General features: G+C 36.1%; 1 protein-coding gene across 1 annotated transcript in view; it reads right to left on the bottom strand.

The window, feature by feature from the left end:
* MS3_00006065 (uncharacterized protein) overlaps positions 1-21,392 on the bottom strand; it is a 55,897-nt gene that overhangs the window by 17,112 nt on the left and 17,393 nt on the right. The window contains exons 3-6 of the mRNA XM_051214166.1: positions 18,635-18,940; positions 13,643-14,179; positions 7,342-7,497; positions 5,192-5,581 (exon numbers count right to left, since the gene is read on the bottom strand). Coding sequence (XP_051067315.1) covers positions 5,192-5,581; positions 7,342-7,497; positions 13,643-14,179; positions 18,635-18,940 — 1,389 coding nt within the window. The remainder of the gene's footprint in view (positions 1-5,191; positions 5,582-7,341; positions 7,498-13,642; positions 14,180-18,634; positions 18,941-21,392) is intronic.

The following is a 21,392-nucleotide window of genomic DNA, read 5'->3' as shown; positions in this document are numbered from 1 at the left end:
GTGGTCACAGGATATATCAGCAATGCTTCGAAGACACCTATGACCGAATAATAGTAACCTACAAATATCCTCTACTCTTACCGGCCATGTTTCACTGCCATAAAGTAGGACAAAACGAACTGCTGAGCAGTAAACTCGTCCTTTGGTTGGTAGACGGATACCTCCACTACGCTATAAATGACGGAAGTTAGCAAAAGCTAGTCGAGCCTTCTGTATCCGTGCTGCTATTTCGTTGCACACAACCACGGTATCTCTGACTGGGCACTTTTGTAAGTTGTAAAGCGAAATGCCGTAAATTTTTCACGAGGTATATATACAGCAATCATCATTGTAGTACACAAGTTTAGGATTGTTTATTAAATAAAATAAAATAAAATAAAGCTGATAATGCTGAAACGCCTTGGATGGAATGTCAACTTAAATACATTTATAGTTTAAATGAAATTAGTATTCTGAATTATTGTAGATGATATGGTTAAAAGAAAAGAAAAAGATTCTATTGCAAATTTGCTCATTTGTTCTTTCAATGATCATTCAGGGCATGAAGTGATATGAATCAGTAGGAAAGAGTATAATGAAGCGAGTAATAACTAAGTTATCTTTGTATTTGGAAGATTTATAGCGATTTTAGCAATCATAACAGTATAGTTAATGAGAGTACCAGTGGGGACAGCTAAATGTACTTTAATAAAACATTACGAAATATCTTCATAAAATCTGTGAACTATGCAGTGAATACTTCATTTGAAAAATATTCACCAATTGTCTTAAACTTTGTTGTTTCTTCGTTTCCACACTGATCACTCTTTGTTCTCGTTCTCTTCTTGTCGATTTCCTTAACCTCCTGTCTCCAGGCATTCCACTTTCGATTAATGATACACACTACTTATATCTGTCGACATCAGTACCATACACCACAATAGTAATAATAATACCAATGTATGTGAATAAAAATAAGATCAGTTTTGAGTTATGAAAACACAAAAGGACAGTGGGTATATAGATTTGTCAAATTAAGTTACTTACTTACTTACTTACTTACTTACTTACTTACTTACTTACTTACTTACTTACTTACTTACTTACTTACTTACTTACTTACTTACTTACTTACTTACTTACTTACTTCACTCACTCACTCACTCACTCACTCACTCACTCACTCACTCACTCACTCACTCACTCACTCACCTCACTCACTCACTCACTCACTCACTCACCTCACCACTCACTCACTCACTCACTCACTCACTCACTCACTCACTACTCACTCACTCACTCACTCACTCACTCACTCACTCACTCACTCACTCACTCACCACTCACTCACTCACTCACTCACTCACTCACTCACTCACTCACTCACTCACCACCTCACTCACTCACTCACTCACTCACCACTCACTCACTCACTCACTCACTCACTCACTCACCCACTCACTCACTCACTCACTCACTCACTCACTCACTCACTCACTCACTCACTCACTCACTCACTCACTCACTCACTCACCACACCTCACTCACTCACCACTCACTCACTCACTCACTCACTCACTCACTCACTCACTCACCACTCACTCACTCACTCACTCACCACTCACTCACTCACACTCACTCACTCACTCACTCACTCACTCACTACACTCACTCACTCACTCACCACTCACCACTCACTCACTCACTCACTCACTCACTCACTACTCACTCACTCACTCACTCACTCACTTACTCACTCACTCACTCACTCACTCACTCACTTACTCACTCACTACTCACTCACTCACTCACTACTACTTACTCACTCACTTACTCACTCACTCACTCACTCACTCACTCACTCACTTACTTACTTACTCACTCACTTACTCACTTACTTACTACTTACTTACTTACTTACTTACTTACTCACTTCACTCACTTACTTACTTACTTCACTTACACTACTTACTTACTTACTTACTTACTTCACTTCACTTACTTACACTTACTTACTTACTTACTTACTTACTTACTTACTTACTTACTTACTTACTTACTTACTTACTTACTTACTTACTTACTTACTTACTTACTTACTTACTTACTTACTTACTTACTTACTTACTTACTTACTTACTTACTTACTTACTTACTTACTTACTTACTTACTTACTTACTTACTTACTTACTTACTTACTTACTTACTTACTTACTTACTTACTTACGCCTGTAACTCCCAATGGAGCATAGGCCGCTGACCAGCATTCTACAACCCACTCTATCCTGGGCCTTCTTTTCTAGTTCCATCCAATTCTTGTTCATTTTTCTCATGTCTATCTCCATTTCCCGGCGTAATGTGTTCTTTGGTCTTCCTCTTTTCCTTTGACCTTCAGGATTCCATGTGAGGGCTTGTCTTGTAATGCAGTTGGGTGCTTTCTTCAATGTGTGTCCTATCAACTTCCAGCGCTTCTTCCTGATTTCTTCCTCCGCTGGGATCTAACTCGTTCTCTCCCACAGTACGTTGTTGCTAATAGTGTCCGGCCAATGGATCTGAAGTATTTTGCGTAGACAATTGTTAATAAACACCTGTAGTTTCTGGATGATGGCTTTCGTAGTTCTCCAGGTTTCTGCCCCATACGGTAGAACTGTCTTGACATTTGTATTGAAAATCTTGACCTTGGTGTTGGTTGACAGTTGCTTTGAGTTCCAGATGTTCCTCAGTTGTAAATATGCTGCTCTTGCTTTGCCGATCCGCGCCTTCACATCTGCATCAGATCCACCCTGTTCGTCAATGATGCTGCCCAAATACGTAAAGGATGTTACATCTCCCAAATCTTCTCCGTCAATTGTGATTGGATTGGTGCATTCTGTGTTGTATCGGAGAATCCTGCCTTTCCCTTTGTGTATATTGAGACCTATTGCTGCTGAGGCTGCTGCCACACTGTCTCCTCCTGCATCTGTTGTTGCGTTTGGGATAGAAGGGCCAGATCATCTGCGAAGTCTAGATCATCCAACTGCATCTTAGATGTCCATTGTATCCCGCGCTTTCCTTCAGACGTTGACGTCTTCATGATCCAGTCGATCACCAGGAGAAAGAGAAAGGGTGAGAGTAAGCAACCTTGCCTAACACCGGTCTTCACTTCGAACGACTTTGTCAACTGTCCTCCATGCACGATTTTGCAGTGTAATCCATCATATGAGTTCTGTATGATATTGACTATCTTCTGAGGCACGCTGTAGTGTCGAAGAAGTTTCCATAGTGTTGTTCTGTCCACGCTGTCAAATGCTTTCTCGTAGTCAATGAAGTTGATGTAGAGTGATGAATTCCATTCAATTGATTGTTCCACAATGATCCGTAGAGTTGCGATTTGGTCTGTACACGATCTATCCTTACGGAATCCTACCTGTTGGTCACGAAGTTGGGCGTCTACGCAGTCCTTCATCCTGTTTAACAATACCCTGTTGAAGACTTTTCCCGGTATTGAGAGAAGAGTGATGCCCCTGTAGTTATCACACTTGCTGAGATCGCCTTTCTTCGGTATTTTGATCAGAAGTCCTTCTTTCCAGTCTGTTGGTACTTGTTCCTCATCCCAAATCTTATTGAAGAGAATGTGGAGTATCCTTGCAGTTGCCACTACGTCTGCTTTTAGTGCCTCTGCTGGGATGTTGTCCGGTCCTGCTGCTTTGCCACTCTTGATTTGTCTGATGGCCATGCTGATTTCTTCAATTGTTGGTGGGCCAACATTGATTGGGAGGTCCGTGTGTGCTGCTTCGATGTTGGGTGGGTTCAGTGGAGCTGGTCGATTCAAGAGTTCTTTGAAGTGTTCTACCCACCTGTTTTGTTGCTCTTCAATGTTGGTGATTACCTTGCCTTCCTTGCTTTTCACTGGTCGTTCTGGTTTGCGGCGATTTCCAGAGAGTTTCTTTGTCGTGTCATACAATTGTCTCATGTTTCCTTCTCTTGCAGTCTTTTCCGCCGTCGTTGCTAAATCTTCCACATATTTACGTTTGTCGGTTCTGATGCTCCTCTTCACTTGTTTGTTTATTTCCGTGTATTCAGCTTGTGCCATGGCTTTTTCTGCTCTTGTTCGGCTGGTATTGATTGCTGCCTTCTTGTTCCTCCTTTCTTGAATCTTATCCAGTGTATCAACAGTGATCCATTCCTTGTGGTGGTGCTTCTTGTGACCCAGGATCTCATGACATGTTGAAGTGATTGCCTCTTTGATCCCCTTCCAGTTGCTCTCCACAGTAGTACTTCTCCGTTGAGTAGATCATGAAAGGCCTGGAACTTGTTACTGAGGTCTATCTTGAATTTGTTGAGTTTGTTAGTATCCTGAAGAAAGGCCGTATTGAACTTTTGTGATATTGTCCGCCCCGTTGTCCAGTGTTTCTTGAGTTTCAATTTCATCTTGGAGACCAGCAAGTGACGATCTGATGCTATATCAGCTCCTCTCTTGGTTCTCACGTCCTCTATAGTCCTCCTGAACGTTTTGTTGATGCAAATATGGTCGATTTGGTCGATTAAGTTATCCTGTGGTTAAAACGACCATCGATTTACTGAGCATTAAATTGGCCATAGTAAGAGAAAGGCTTAAACATATTTTTTTGGTAAAACTGCTTTGGTTATTATCCAAATAGCTAAGAGTCCGGCAAACTTTAAGAGGATACTGACCTATTGAAAATGAGTGATCGAATTATGCTGTCACACTAAACAGGTTGAACTAAATAGTCTTGTATTTACTATCTTAACGACACCTTGATTATTCATTCTAGAAGCTGTACATAAATGTAAATTTCGAAAGCATCGACTGACGTAATCTTCTATGCAAAAGAATTCGGATGGATAAATACAAAAAGAGTTGACTAGTCTAACTATTTCTGAAATTAATTTCAAAGTCTGTTGTCTAATTACTGAATTACACATTTGCTTTCAATATGTTTTCCAGTTATCATGACGTGTTTAATTAAGTGAAAAATATTACCTCAGTTAAATGGAAGGTGGCAACAATGGAATCCAGGACTTATGTTTCATACTATTTGGAACTCATCCATCTTTGTTTAGATTACTTGTGAATGAAAGTAATATCGAGGCAATTCGTATAGGATGGGCGTATACCAATAAATCACTGATCCATTACAGATCTAAACATCAATGAAACGATTTAAACAACCCCTTACAAAAAAATGAATGAATGAAAATCTAACATACTTGATTCTCTCTATCCAATGATTTTCGTGTGAATAAACTTCCATTATTTAATAAATGAAATGGTAAATCATATTCAGTAACTAATTGAGTAGTATTAATTCTTGATTTAGAATTAATATTTTCATTTAACCATAATTTCAATGTTACTTCACCATTTAATCCTTCATCTCTATCAATGACTTGTAGATCACCAGTCCATGTATTTGCTGGTTGATTTTCTTCAATTGCAAATTGTCTTGGACCATGAAATTCAGGTGCATTATCATTTTCATCTAATATATGAATAAGTAATTGTGTTGTAGCTGTATGATGTATTGTATTATTGTTTAATAATGAATATAATGGATTATTTAATGTTTGAAAACCACCGTCAATAGCTAGAATTGTTAACTGTATAAAAATTGTAAAAGGGGAAACATTCAAGGATATGCACTATAGAGACTATAAATAACTGTGTGTGCACAGAAGAGAAGCATAATAGACATATAGTTTTATTACAATAGTTGAGATCATGATTCGATTGAAGCAAGATCACCGTGAAAAACCCGGAAGCACTGGAAGGCTGTTTCGTCCTATTGTGGGACTCCTCAGTAGTGCGCACCCACGGACCCGCCTCGCGGGATTCGAACCCAAAACCTATTAGCGAGCGCCTTACCACTAGACCACTGAGCCTGCTGGCATCCAACAGTGTTGATCTCTAACTTCAACTAATCCACGAAATTGAGCGACAAATCTATCATTGGCATCAGTGAGTTACTATATCACAACAGACCCAGTTGAACTCCACTAGTCAATGCTTCTCACTAGTGAGCATATATTGATTAGTATCAGAAGGGGTTTTTGTTGAAATTGGAGTAATTTCAATAGTTGATATCATAAGTCAATTGAAGCTAGACCATCATGGAAATCCTGGAAACAATAGACTAGTGGTTAATCGCTCGCGCGCGAAATGGATACGTTCTGGGTTCGAATCCAGAAAGACGGGGTCATGGGTGCACACTGCTAATGAGTCCCATAATAGGACGAAACGGCCGTTCAGTGCTTCCAGGTTTTTCATGGTGGTGGTCTAGCTTCAATGGAATCATGATCACAACTATTGAAACTATTACATTCTCAAAAAACCCCTTCTGATATAGTTTTATCTGTTATAATTTTATCGATATTCACACTATAATTAATGCTTTAATCCATTTACGTCAAATAATTACAAAACCGCCAATAGTTTTTACTGTAATTACGTAACGTTATTAACTAATTGATACTTTGTATGTTAATTTGTCGTGTATGTTTATTATTATTATGATTACTTTTCATAGTCTTAGCTACACGTATAATGCTATGCCTTGTATTATCTTTTATGCTCTATTTGATCATTATTTTCAGTTCTATTTTCAACATTCGTCTTAACTTCACTCACTAAATTATTCCAATCCTTTATTTTGAATAGTATAACTCTTTGTAAGTTCAATCAATTTGTTAATGATGAGGGGATTCAAGAGCCTATGTTCCTCCACTAGGAGTAACATGCATAAGTAAGTAATTAATTAAGGTTAACATGCTGTTAATATGACTACAATCTCCATAAAAATCCTATCCTGATCATGATCTCAATATGCTCTCTAGTGACTGGATCCAAGATGATTTCCTAGAGTTCTAGTGAGAAGCCATGACCAGTGGAGTCTAATCTGTGTCGGTTAGAGACAGATGTCTACCTCAGATAATCAATGAATAGTGTGAGCAGCCATTCATGGATTGATGAAAGTTAGACAATAACACTGTTTAATGTTAGGTCGTGGTCTAGGTGGTAAGAGTTCACAAGTGAGGTTGAAGGTTCTGAGTCCGAATTCCGCGTGCGGGATCATGGATGCGCACTACTAAGAAGCCCCATACATGCATCCAGCATTTCAGTGGTGGTCTAGATTTTGATTCTAAACAATCACATTTGTAAATCTGACAAATCACTGAATTGTAGGGCATCCCACTGAGCTTCAAACTTTTTTTGTTCAGGTTGCATATTAGTTTGTAGATTTGTCTTGGATAAATTACTGTTTCTGTTCACCTTAATATGGAAGGTACACATCACTTACCATTACCTTTAATTCATAACGAAAAAAAGACAAATGTAAGGAAAATATTAATAAATAGCTTACTTTAAATTTTGACTGTGCTTCACGATCTATTTCAGCTGAATTGAAAATCCAACCAGATATTTGATCTATTTTAAAGAAAGGTCTTATAAGCTCATTCATTTGTAGACTGTAGTAAATTTGTGCATTTTCTCCTATATCCTTATCTGTAGCATGTATCTAATAATGAAAGAATATTAAGTACAATGTTGAATAACTTTTATTGGTAAACAATGTCTAACAATGAAAAATATACCCCTAAAGGAGAGAGCATAGGCCGCTCACCAGTATTCATTATCCAAATCTGTCCTCGACAATCATTTCCAGTTGCTATTCATTCCTTTCATGTCTGTTTCCAATTCTCGACACAGTGCTTTTTTAGCCTTTCTCTTCTCCGTTTCCCTTCAAAGTACCAAGTTAGCGCTTACCTCGTAATGCAGTTTGATGATTTCCTGAATGTGTGTCTTATCCACTTACAATGTTTTTTCTTAATTTCCTCCTCAAATGGAAGCTGGTTTGTTCTCTCTCAAAATAAACAATATGACAATGAATAAACATAATTTAAAAGTTTGTCAATTGGGTATATTTACATCATACAATGGAACTGATTGCATAATATCCACCTGTGCTTACCAATTTACATATATATGACCACAAATACATAGTATGGAGTATACTTTATTTTCAAGTTATCTTGTCTGAATAGGTAAGAAAATAGCTGCAGTAACAATTAAAATCAGATGACCCACAAAGAGTATTTAGCTAACACTCATCTCGCTCTATTAATAAACACAGCTAAAGCAGGTCATTAGATAAGTTTCAACTCAATCTTTGCGTTTTTGCATAAAATTCGTTTGAGGTGAATATTTAGGCTTGTTAAATGCTTAACCATACAGAAGTTTAAATCCTTTTCATGTTCGAAAACCATTTGCACTTATAGTAAATCTACCCTATGAACTTGGATCCATTATCCGCAGTTGTGTTATAAGCTGTAACTTATTTAAAAATATATTGACTACATTCTAAGCAAAGATGGATAGTGGTCAGCAGTCGAATCCAGGACTCGCGTTTCGTCCCATTTGAGACCCGTCAGCTAGATGTACCTACATCTCAGAGTGAATTAAAGCAATATCGAGGCGATACGCACAGTATGCAAATATACCAATAAGAGATTGATCAACTGCGGTCCTAAACATCAATGGGAAGATTTAAGTGAGCAACACCAAGTGAATTTATGTTGACTACATACAAAAGAATCATAATATCTTTTAATTATACGAGCTAACTAAATTATGCAAACACTGTATAGTGTCGTTTCGATTTACTAGTTTGTCTAGGCTAGAAGCGAAATAAGGTGGATCGATGTTATGGATCTAAGACCTTATGACTTCCATGAAGTCAGTGATCATTAGTAATAGCTATATTCGAAAGCTAAGCTATATTTTCAAAGTTTATTCTTATAGCTATACAATATCATAGTGAAATAATGAGAATTCATTTATTTCAGCCAACCTGAAGACAGTTTACATACGTAATATCAAATATTTAGAAAATCTCTGATCAATCAAAAGTGGCCAGAAGAACCGATAAATATGGAAGAATTGTATGACATATTTATGTGTTCGAATATCTGCATGGCAACCAATGTGAAGATCCTGGGGGAAAATCTTCGAATTGATTGAAGATGTGTTTCCAGAATAGCAAATGTGATAGTAAAAATTTGGCAATAACAACCACGATGAAAAAGTAGTTAAATAACTAAACCGTTTCGGGTGTACGGTAGGTGGCCACCCAAGATGGTGGAAGATGGTCGCACAATGTGGTGGATAGATTAAGGTTAGGCGTTTACGCCATTTGATGCCAGCTCAGTCATCGGGAAGTTAGGGATTCGCATGGGAAATCGAAGATCCCGAGTTCAATCCCTATGTGCAGAATCGTGGATGCAAACAGATATAGAGTCCCACAACAAGAAGAAACGGTCTCTCGGTACTTTTAGGTTTTTATTGGTGGTCTAACCTAGATCGGTCCACAATTTCAATGAAAGTAACAGAGCATAATAAAAACAAAATAGCTAAGAATGAATAAAGAAACCTGCAATCGAAACTGAGAAACATTACACTACGTAACTAAATGATGGAAAATAAAATTACCATGGAAATGAAAACTTAACGGCAATCCTATTTAATGATTTTAAAAGTAACTTAATATTTAATTTTGTACATTAGTCAGAAACTATAGAATTTCTAAATTGTTATCCAGACCATAACGACAGTATAATCGATAAATTAATATTATTCTGCATTTTGTATTCAAATAAACTAATTACGATCATTTCATTTGGCCCCCAGATGCCCTGGAACGACCGAGAATGTAGCGAGTCAGCTCTCCCTTTCGAAATGCTCTCACATCGCCATCTGCATACAATCACTGTCAAGGATGTCCTACTCACTGCCTTCCCGCAGCGAAGTGTTGTTTTACAAAATTGAGAGCTCGAAAAGTGAATGACCGACACTTTAACTGGGTTGGCGGACACGAAGAGTTCATCTATGAGAGTTGGGAAACCCTGATTCCAAACCAATGATTTACATGGGCTTCAGTATCCTGAAGGAACAAATGGTGTATGAATCAATTATTGATCACCGGCTACCATGGGACTGTATCTCTTGACGTTGTTCCACTGCCTTGCACATTAGACATTTAGGTCAAAGACATATGACATGGTCCCCCAAGAAACCACCTGCCTCAGTTTTAGCACTCGGGCAGTATCTTAGCCCTCACACAAATCTTTCTGTTTGTGTGGCGCATAAGTATTTGGTGCCTTCTTGTATCAATGATTATGTGTTTAAATAAATAAATCATTTCATTTGAATGAAACATATTGTGTATGTTGTACAGTTTTGTAGATATTTTCTTTAGGAATCAATATTTAGAATATTAGTTTTGTTATACATTGTAATTATCCTCTTTTACTTTAGTTATTGCATTACATTTTCTTCATACTGTGTAAGCATTTAGAGAGTAATGTCAGTAATGTCAGCTATAAACCCAAAAGGCTATTTAACCAAATGGATGAGTGAATTTCGAGCCAAAATCTGAAACCTGTTATCTTATACCTGATTAGTTCGTCTATGAATTATAGTCTCGCCGTAGTATATAACGCTAGTCAGCAATAGAATGTCTGGGAGCAGAAGGTTGAAAAGATCGAGGAGGAGAGAATGGGAACAGAGAACGATTGGTATGGAAATGAAGGAACAATGAAGTCTAAAACAATTAATGAACATTTTGCAAATAAAGTATTAGAATATGGTTCTTCTATTTAATCGAGTAACTGTTGTCTTCACTCGAGTTATTCCTGACTACAGTCATGCCTCAATGAATGGTAAGATATGTTTGTCGAATTGTAATAAGATGGTTTAATTTAGTCTATATATATATATATATATATATATATATATATATATATATATATATATATATATATATATATATATATATATAATAAAAATGTATATTTGCAAAATGAATAAAAATTTTTTATGTCATTTCTTTACGGTTGATCTGAGATTTAGGTAGTATCTAGGATGATGACACTAATCGGATTACCTGAAATTGATAAAGACTTTTATTTGGTCAATTGCCTGAATAATGAAGTATTTTTATGTGTAAATTTCAATTGACTATCTATTATTATGAATAATAATACAGGCATAAACAATTCTGTCTGTATTCTGACATTACATACTAACATCTTTCCTTGCACCTGTTACTCCTAATGCAGTATAGGCTGCCGATCAACATTCTACAACCCACTACGTCCTAGGCCTTCCCTTCTAGTTCGATCCAATTGTTGCTCTGTCTGTCTCCATTTCTAGATGTAATGTGTTCTTTCGTATTCCTATCCTCCTTTGGTTTTGAGGATTCCAAATGAGGGCTTGTCTTGTGATTCACTTCAATGATTTACTCAATGTGTGTCCTATCCACATCCAGCAATTCTTCCTCATTTCTTCCTCCACTCCAACCTGGTTTGTTCTCTTTCACTGAAGTGGTCGTTGCTGATAGTGTCTGGTCAACAGATATTAAGTATTTTGTGTAGACAACTGTTAATAAACTCTAGTATTTTCTGGATGATGGCTTTTGTAGTTCTGCAAGTTTCCGCTCCATACAGTAGAAATGTCTTGACATTCGTATTGAAAATTATGACTTTGATGTTGGCAGTTGACAGACAGTTGTTTTGAATTCCAGATTTTCTTTAATTGTAGATACGCTACTCTTGCTTTGCCGATCTGCACATTCACATCTGTATCAGATCTACCGTGTTCATCAATGATGCTGCCCAAATATGTAAAGGTTTTTACATCTTCCAAAACTTCTCCGTCAAATGTGATTCGGTTGTTTTATGCTGTGTTGCATTGGAGAATCTTGCTTTTCCCTTTGTGTATATTGAGACTTACTGATGCTGCTGCTACATTGGTTGTCTTCTCCTGCATTTGCTGTTGCGTGTGCGATAGAAGAGTCAGATCATCTGAAAAGTCTAGATCGTCCGAATGCATCCTATCTGTTCACTGTATTACATGCGTCCTCCCAGATGTTGATGTCTTCATGATCCAGTCGATCACCAGGAGAAAGGTAAAGGGTGAGAGTGAGCAACGTTGCCTGACACCGGTCTTTACTTCGAACGAATCTGTGACCTGACCTCTATGTAGCATTTTGCAGTTTAATCCATCGTAAGAAGTCCGTGTATTCTGAAATATATCACCTAATTATTATGATTTCATTAGTAAATGAATAGTGAAATAATAAATATAGGATTTAGTTTGCTCCATTTAGACATTCAACAACGTATGAACGTTGTGTACAGTTGAAAATCATATCATTCTTTCCTAATTACGCATAAGAAATGGGCAGTAAGCATTTCTGATTCTTATCAGAATAGTTGCTTTTTTTATGGTTATTGTTTTTTTAGCGAGTTAGTTTTCTATTGGATGGGGTCGCTAACTCCATGCCCAACTTTCCTCTTTTATCCGAGCTTGGGATCGACAGTAGCCCCAGAGGGGCTCTAGGTGGAGTTTATCAGAATAATTAACGGTTACTAATCTTTTAATATTAAGTTGTAATCTTGCAATATTGGAAAAAGTTTCGTAGATATGGATTAAATAAATCTGCTCAAATGATAATTGACAATAATGTTAAAGAATGAAAATTCACATAACTATATAACTATTTGCAATCTTCAAGGTACTGGCGTTCCACACTCTATTTTGGTGTACGTTAAACAGTAAAACAGTTAAACATGTAGCTAATCAGCTATTTTAGTTAATAAATGGTTAGTGATAATTATTATGATTAACACGATACTGAACTATTTAGACTAACGGTAACATTACAGCTTGATGGATAGATTGAAAAATGGTTTGTAGGATTTAATTTGTCCTACAGTTATACTACTAGTGTAATATGTGCTACTTACATAGACATAAGTATTATATAACGCTAGTCAGCAATAGAATGTCTGACAGCAGAAAGTCGAGAAGGAAAATATGCGAACAGAAAGCCATTGGTATACAAATGTAAGAATAATGAAGTCTGAGACGATTGGCTGATATTTATAAAAGGAACAGTCAGGATTGAGACAATCGATTGATAGTTTACAAATTAAATATTTACTGTATAGTTCTCAGGTTTTAATAAAAAGTTCTGTAATTTCGTCCTTGAATACATTCGATTGTTATCACTTATGTTCTCGTTCCTTGCACTGGAACTGTAAACGCGATACTGGCGATTTCACAGTCTATATGAAAGATAAAGTTTAAAGTCAAGTTCTCCTTATTCCGACTATAGCTTTCACATGGACTCTGAGATCGCTAATATTGCATTTACAGTTCTATTAGTATATCTACAGAATAAATTATAATCCTACATGATACCTTAAATAAGATAATACGAAACTGGTCATCACTTAATGATTAATTATGTAGATAATTTTTTCATTGTATATGAAAATAACCTGGCCAGCAGTTCATAATCCATTAGGAGTGACAGGCATAAGTAAAACCAAGTAAGTAAGTAGTAAGTAAGTAAGTAAGTAAGTAAGTAAGAGTAAGAGTAAGTAAGGCAAGTAAGCAAGCAAGGCAAGTAAGCAAGGAAGGCAAGGCAGAAGCAAGCGGTGCGCGGCGCGGCAAGTAAGTAAGGCAAGTGGGAGAAGAGTGAAGTGAGCAAGTAGTGCGGCAAGCAAGTAGCAAGCAAGTAAGTAAGAAGTAAAGTAAGTAAGTAAGTAAAGTAAGTAAGTAAGTAAGTAATACAGAAATAGCATTAAACAATTACTCACTTGAATAATTTTAGTGTTTATAGGCGAGTTTTCTTTAAGTGTAGCTTTATATAATTGTTTATCAAATATTGGTTCATTATCATTTTCATCTAATATATGTAAGACAATAGTCATTGTTGCTGTTAGACTTTTCGATGATGATATTGAATTCATTGATACATGCTTATTGTCATATTCTGCTGATAAAGGGGAATTACTGAAGGAATTAGTAATACCATCCCAACAATATAAAATAGCTAAATATTTATCAGTAGAATTTTCACGATCATATTTATTTTGACTATATAATGTAAAACGTTGATAAACATGAGTTTCAGTATTTGGGTATGATAATGAGGATGAGGATGATGATGACAACGTTGAGAATATTGTAGAATAGTTATTATTATGATGAAACTCTTTTTGTAATAATGTTTGTTCATTTAAATAAAGTGATTCTTGTACAAATAGAATAGGTTGATTTCTTATTAAATGTGATGGTTCTTCACAATGTACTTGACCATTCACTTTTGGACTATCCCGATCAACAATAAGAAGCTATGGTGATAAAGTGAAAAAAACAGAGAAGAATAGCTTTATATGTGATATTGAAATAAAACTCAACATATTCTTATTATATTTGTGTCACTCTATTAAGCAAACTTGATAATTAGGAACTAGTACAATTTTGATGGAGTTTTGTTCTCTGAGCTGGATAGTTTGGTCGTGAAGCTGTCATCGTTCTTCTGAACGACATCATTAGCACAAATTTCAGATAGAAGTGAAGTGTTCGAATTTCTCCATATGCGTTGTTCTGTATACCTCAACGTTCAGTGGTTCTTATTGACCTTAAATTTATCATTGTTTACTTCTTTGTTTTGGTTGTGTCTAGTACAATTTACATGATGGGAAATAAGAATATAGAAGACGGATGTTATATTCGATGAAGATTAAAGGAATGGTAACTCCCAAGATTCATTGATGAACTATTATTATAGATATATAATAATGATTCTTAACATCAGTAGCTGGTGCACTCTTAAGTACCGCTTTGGTAACTAACTGCTTTCTTGGTGCCTTTCCAATTGTACTCTTACGGGTAGTCTGCTTTGTACATGCCATGACTGTGAACAATCATAATAATGATTAGGATAATTAAAATTAATAAGTAACTATATATGTATATATATTCCTTTTATCATGAGCTTTCGATCAACCCATTGTTCACTGTTTTATCATTTAATATTCTTGATCTGTTTCCAGTTTATAAATCCCTGTCTTTACTCACAAACTCCATACAATGGTTCCTTTTACGAATTTAAATAATACTAAATTAATAACTGTGGTAGAATGATTCATTTTATTGTGTGGTTTTTTGTAGGTTACTTATAATTCTAGTCTTGTTAATGTGTGCTATGGTTGAAGCTATCACGAGTTCACTTAATCTGTGAACGAGAACAAAGACTCAGTGACCAAAGACCAGTAAGCTAGCTATTTGATGCGTCCCAGCCCCGCTAACTAGAGGGAGAAGTCCAAGCTTGAAGTGGGGAAGTATATTCTGCAAACATCCAGAAACGAGAGATAACAACAAATGCAATTCAAAACGTATATATATACAGTACAAAACCGTCCTTGGGGAGAGTTACCAAATAGCATACTAAAAGACTCAACGGACCAATAGCATTTAAGATACTCCCCAGTGGGAAATACGACATGAAGGTGACAAAAGCGCCTTTGGCGCGAAAACAAAGAAATTCAAATTTTCTGAATAAAATGACAAAATTAGGTCCTTTCCCAAGTGAGTTCTGGGGATCTAACGTCCCCAACAATGTGACATTATGATATGATATAACATTGAGTAACGAGTAATCAGGACATAAGGCATAAGAACAACTCTCTCTTTCTGTATATATATACGTAAAGATAGGATTCCAAGACAGAGAATAGGCGAGGCAGTATTTATATAAAGTCGAGGGAGTGATGAGTTCGATTGTGTGATAATTAACGAAGGTTTGAAGAGTTTACATAAATATCAAATCACTTGGAAACAGATAGAAGACAAACAACGAAGAGGTAGTTATTGTCCAAAGTTCGTAATTAATAAGGTTGGTTACATAATAATGACAAAAAGATTTAAACAGTATATTTAGGTTAAGAGAATCGAGTGAGTGAAAAACAGATAAATGAGAGGGTGATTTTAGTATACATAGAATAACAATAACTTTAAAGATGATTGCACTACAGGGTAAACACTATATTTCACAGATTGAAATCATGAGTCAATTGAAGCTAGACGACCATGGAAAACCTGGAAGCACTGGACGACCGTTTCGTCCTAGTATGGGACTCTTCAGCAGTGCGCATCCACGATCTTACACCCCGCGAGATTCGAACTCAGGACCTATCAGTCTCGCGCCAAGCGCTTAACCATTAGACCACTGAGCTGGGCGTCTAACTTGAACCAATCCACGAAGTTACGCTACCGTACACAATTGCCTTCAGTGAGTTCCTATCTCACAACAGACCTGGTTGAACTCCACTGGTAACGGCTTCTCACTAGAACTCCAGGAAATATCTCTTGAAGTCAGTCACTAGTGAGCAGATGATTATTATCAGGATGGATTTTGTGGAGATTTTAGAAATTTCATGGGTTTGAATCTCGTGGGGTGCGGGATCGTGAATGCGCACTGCTGAGGAGTCCCACAATAGGACGAAACGGCCGTCCAGTGCTTCCAGATTTTCTATGGTGGTCTAGCTTCAATTGACTCATGATTTCAGTCTGTGAAATTTCTACAATCTCCACAAAATCAATTCTGATAAACACTATATGGCCAACGATAATAATAAAAAATTATGAATTCGCTATGATTGTAATAAATTGTTGACTTGTATAGATGATATGTAGCATTTTTACAGTTCCGATCACGAACTGATATTAGCTAGACCTCTATTGAAAACCTAATAGTAATGAACAGGTGTCTTATCCTGGTCTAATACTCTACAGCAGTGGACATCCACGATCTCATAAGGAAGAATCAAACGTAGGACCTTTGGTTTCATCAAAGAAAGCTTAACGTCTAGGTTACTGAGCCCATATCCAACAGCATTAATATCTAAATTCAACTAATTCGCGGTCTTGTTCAACTTCCATCTATTACCTGGGTAACTGTGGATATCTTTCATATACCCAACACAGATTGAACTTCGTTGATCATAGCTTCGCATTAGAACTCTAGGAGTTACATCTATAAGCCAATATAGGGGATTTATGGAGATCATCCAGTTCCTCTAGGTTTTCAATGATACTCTAACTTAGATCAGTTAGTGAAAATTGGTTATTATCTCCTATCGGATGCATAAATATGAATTGAGTTTTTAATGTCTACTATTTCGTCAGAATGAATAGAAGTAGAGTTATTTTGTTTTATGGTTCAAAAGGTTTCAATTATGTAAGCTGTTTATTTAATTCACCAATTTAAGTCTTAAATATTTGTTCCAGTAACAACTGATTTATCAGAAGGGTTTTTGTGGAGATTGTAGTAATTTCAACAGTTGCGATCATGAGTCAGTTTGAAGCTAGACCATCATGGAAAACCTGGAAGCACTGGACGGCCGTTTCGTCCTATAGTGGGACTCCTCAGCAGTGCGCATCCACGACAACTGATTTATACACATAAAGATTTTATTGAAAGATAAAATCACAACATAATTAAATAGATTGGATTACATGAAATTAACTTTTAAACTTTATGTATTGCATAATACTTTTTTTAAAAACTGTGAATGTGATTCATAAATTACATATCATCTGTGCCACCACAGTTATATAATCCTTAAGCTTCGTATACAATTCGTCCTGATAACCGTTACTAGATAATGCCCCAACAGTGTATTAATCAGAAGGCGAATACAAAGTTTTAATTATGTTTATTATTTCACCACTCACAGATCACCAAAATTACAGGTACGTTAAGCAAGCATGAAAGAGTAGTGCCGAAAATCTAATAGAAAAGCGAGTGTGCGAGCTATTAGAATGAGCGAGTCGGTGAGTCAATTAACAGGATTACAATGTACATATATATAGATAGGGAAATCAATGAATAATCAAAGCAATTAAGCGAATAATAGTAAAGCTAGGAAAATGAGTATATGCGTTGGCAGTAAGCAATGCTCAAGCATACATATTCATACAAGTGCAACAATAATCAAGGTTCAACGATATAAGTTGTTATTGTACGGATGACTCTGTCCGTTAAATGAGTTAACAAAACGGTTTGACCAAATTAAATGTGAACAAACTCAATTGCACGTGAGCCACTATAATCTAAGCAAATATGGATAGTGGCTAGCGTTGGAAACTAGGATTTCAGAGTTGATGTTCACTCTAGGACTTAGACCCAGTACCATTCACTTCAAACGCCATCACGTTATCTACTTAGCTACTGAATTATGATAGAGTGAATATCAACTCTGAGATGCAGCTACATTCAGCTGACGAGTCCCAAGTTGGTGAAAACGCTCATCCTGGATCCTACTATCCATCATTGCTTTTAACGTTTGTGACTTAAGGCTATATCGGGGCGATCTGCACAGCATTCACAAATGCCAATAAAGGACTGAGCAATTACAGTCCTCAGTATCCATGGGAAGATTCAAACAAACAATACCAAATGAATTTAAACTTCACCCTATCGCACAAGTAATTGGCCATGATGAATCAATAGCTAAGTGGATAACGCGATGGCGTTTGTTAGCGCACGTGACTGATTTCAAGCCCCAGCGTGAACATCAACTCCGAGATGCAGGTACATCCAGTTGATGAGTCCCGAATAGGACGAAACGTGTGTCTTGGATTCCACTGCTAACCACTATTCATCATTGCTTTTAATGTTTATGACTTAAGGCTATATTAAGGCAATCTACAATTCTAGACCTAAACATCAATTGAAAAGATTCAAGCAAAACAATACATTTACATCTATTCTCAATGATCAAATTATTCAAATCACTTACATGACCAATTAATGTTTTAGCTGGTTGATTTTCATTAATTATTAATTGTAATGGATTTAATAAAAATTCTGGTAATTCATCATTGACATCAATAATTTTAATTAATAATTGAGTAAATGCATAGAATTCACCATCACTAGCACGTACTATTAAATTGTATAAATTACATTGTTCATAATCTAATTGCTCTTTAATTATCACTTGACCATTTGATTTAATTAAAAATTTTGATGTATTATTTAAATCAATATTAGTCTCCATGGAATATGTAATGGTAGAATTGATATCTTTATCAGTAGCAACTAACTACAAAAGGGAAGAAGAAAAAAAGTAAAGGGTTGATTACTAATCAGTGTTATGGTTGTTTTGTATTAAGCATTAATTTGACTATTACTTACTTACTTACTTACGCCTGTTACTACTACTCGTGAAGGAGCATAGGTCACCTACTATCAGTTTCCATCTAACTCTGTCCTGGAAAATTCTCTCCAGTTGTTATTCATCCTTTTCATTATATACGCTTCTATTTCCTGACTTAATGTGTTCTTTGAACTTCCTCTTTTCCATTTCCCTTCAAGATTCCAAGTTAGAGCTTGCCTCGTGATGCAGTTTGATGATTTCCTAAACGTATGTCTGGTCCATTTTCATCATCTTTTCCTAGTTTACTCTTCAGATGGAAGCTGGTTTGTTCTCTCCCACAGTAGGCTATTGTTGCTGATGGTATTTGGCCAATGGATGTTGAGTATCTTGTATAGACAACTATTTATAAATACTCGTGACTTCTTGATGTGACTATTGGTCTGAGTGAATTAACAATGCGTTCATTATGTCAAGATGTTTTGTAATTAAAAATGGTTAGCACGAAACCTTGAACATATCATGGAATACTGCACTCGATGTCAGGTTATTTAGACTAGCGATCACTTTGTAATATGATCAATGAGATTCTATCAGCACTGAAAGTTTAGTTAAATGTGACATTGGTTATTAATCAATAATCGATCTGTCTTAAATAAATTAGTTTTTCAAGTGGTCAGTTGAGTCCTTGGTAGTTTAGTGGTAACATATTAGATTGCGAAATTAAATGATGAAGCTAAAATCCTACAAGGAACATTAGTTCCTTCAAGATTGTAAACCTATCGTGCTGATCAGTATTAGCTGCCACAAGATGATGATTCAGGATTTCTTGTAGACCCTCTCCTACCAATTAAAATATATGTGCTCACTTCTAAGATTTTTGTACAATAAAATAGTTACAGTTTATAAGAAACAAGTGATATGAAACTGTTGAGCATTGGCTGATTAATTAGTATTATCTGTATCAATAATACCATTTCAGTAATAAGATTTCTAGTACTAATTGTTTTGGATAACTTTGGACTGTGTTGGAGTATGATCGAACTGGGTAAAAATGACCGATGACAAGAAGTTACCATGTTCAATGTAAAAAAGTTGAAGGTTTTGGTGGTGATTTTACGTAGTGCTAGCAACGGAACATTGTATCTGATCTTTTAACCTAGTTCAAAATACATTTGTATTGGGTCTACGGATCTTCTAATTGATGTTTAAGAATGCAGTTAGTCAGTCCCTTCGGGAATGTGTGTGTAGTGTGTCGACTGCCTCTATATTACTAGTACGTTTTAAGCGTTATAAGTAGAGTTGGATAGTGACTTGCATTGGCGTCTATAGAGCGTGTTTCATCTTATTTGTGACTCGTTGGTTGGATGTACCTATCTCAACTCAGTAGTTAAGTGAAGAATGCTTGACTTTTGAAGCAAACGGTACTGGATCCATGTTGCGAAGTAAACATCAACTTCAGTATTCCAGTAGATCTACTTGATAACTCCAAAATGTGATAGGACGCGCGGTTTTAACTCCACTGCTAACCACCACACAAATTTGCTGTTAAATAAATATTTTCATACTACATTTTTCATTTAAAATGGTTTCGCATCTTAAATCGGCTCAAAACGAAGAAATGAACATTATTCAGATTCTCAACTGACCTGTTGTGGAAAACATTAACTATATCGTGATAGCTTCATTTCTGATATCGGACGCTGATGAACTTCTATGGTCTAATCAAAAACTTCACAATGACTTTAGATATTAATCATATCGTGATGTTTACGAACTTTTTAATCAATAGTCTAACATGTGACTTTCGACTGCGTGATTGACTATTGATTAGCGTAAAGATTGACTTGAAAAATATAAAGCAATACTGGATCACCCTCATTTAACTGCCGCTTGACAGTTTTATATAAGGTTATCGTTATCTTCGACTGACGAAATTTAGCATGTCGATTATTGCATATCAACTGAATAATTTGAAGGTAATGGCTCAACATAAAGCTTGAATGTCGTGGGTTAGATCATCAGTGTAGTCAAGTATGTGTACAACTAAGAAGTCTCATAGTTGTACAAAACAGCTGTCCAATATTTTCTGGTTTTAATTTGTTTCGTAAAATCAATCCTTGATAAAAAAACTAGATATTCAGTAAGAGTATCAGTCTGTCAGTCAGCAACAACGAAGAACTTCGTACGTACTTACATCACTTCTAGTTGCCATACCACATCAGCACAGAGAGACAATTATCGATTCAAATCCCGTAGTGGTAGATGTAGTAAAAGTATAAGCGGTAATTGGAAATATTAGGGTTTGAAGATGTTATTCAACGAGTATAATCCATAGAAATAAATTTGGAAAGCGAAAAAAGGGACACGAAGAATTCAGAAGATTAGAATTTGGGAGAAA

This window comes from Schistosoma haematobium, chromosome 2, assembly GCF_000699445.3.
Source record: "Schistosoma haematobium chromosome 2, whole genome shotgun sequence".
NCBI classification, from domain to species: domain Eukaryota; kingdom Metazoa; phylum Platyhelminthes; class Trematoda; order Strigeidida; family Schistosomatidae; genus Schistosoma; species Schistosoma haematobium.
The sequence above is the reverse complement of the archived record's forward strand: the minus strand, read 5'-3'. Positions and strand labels throughout refer to the sequence as shown.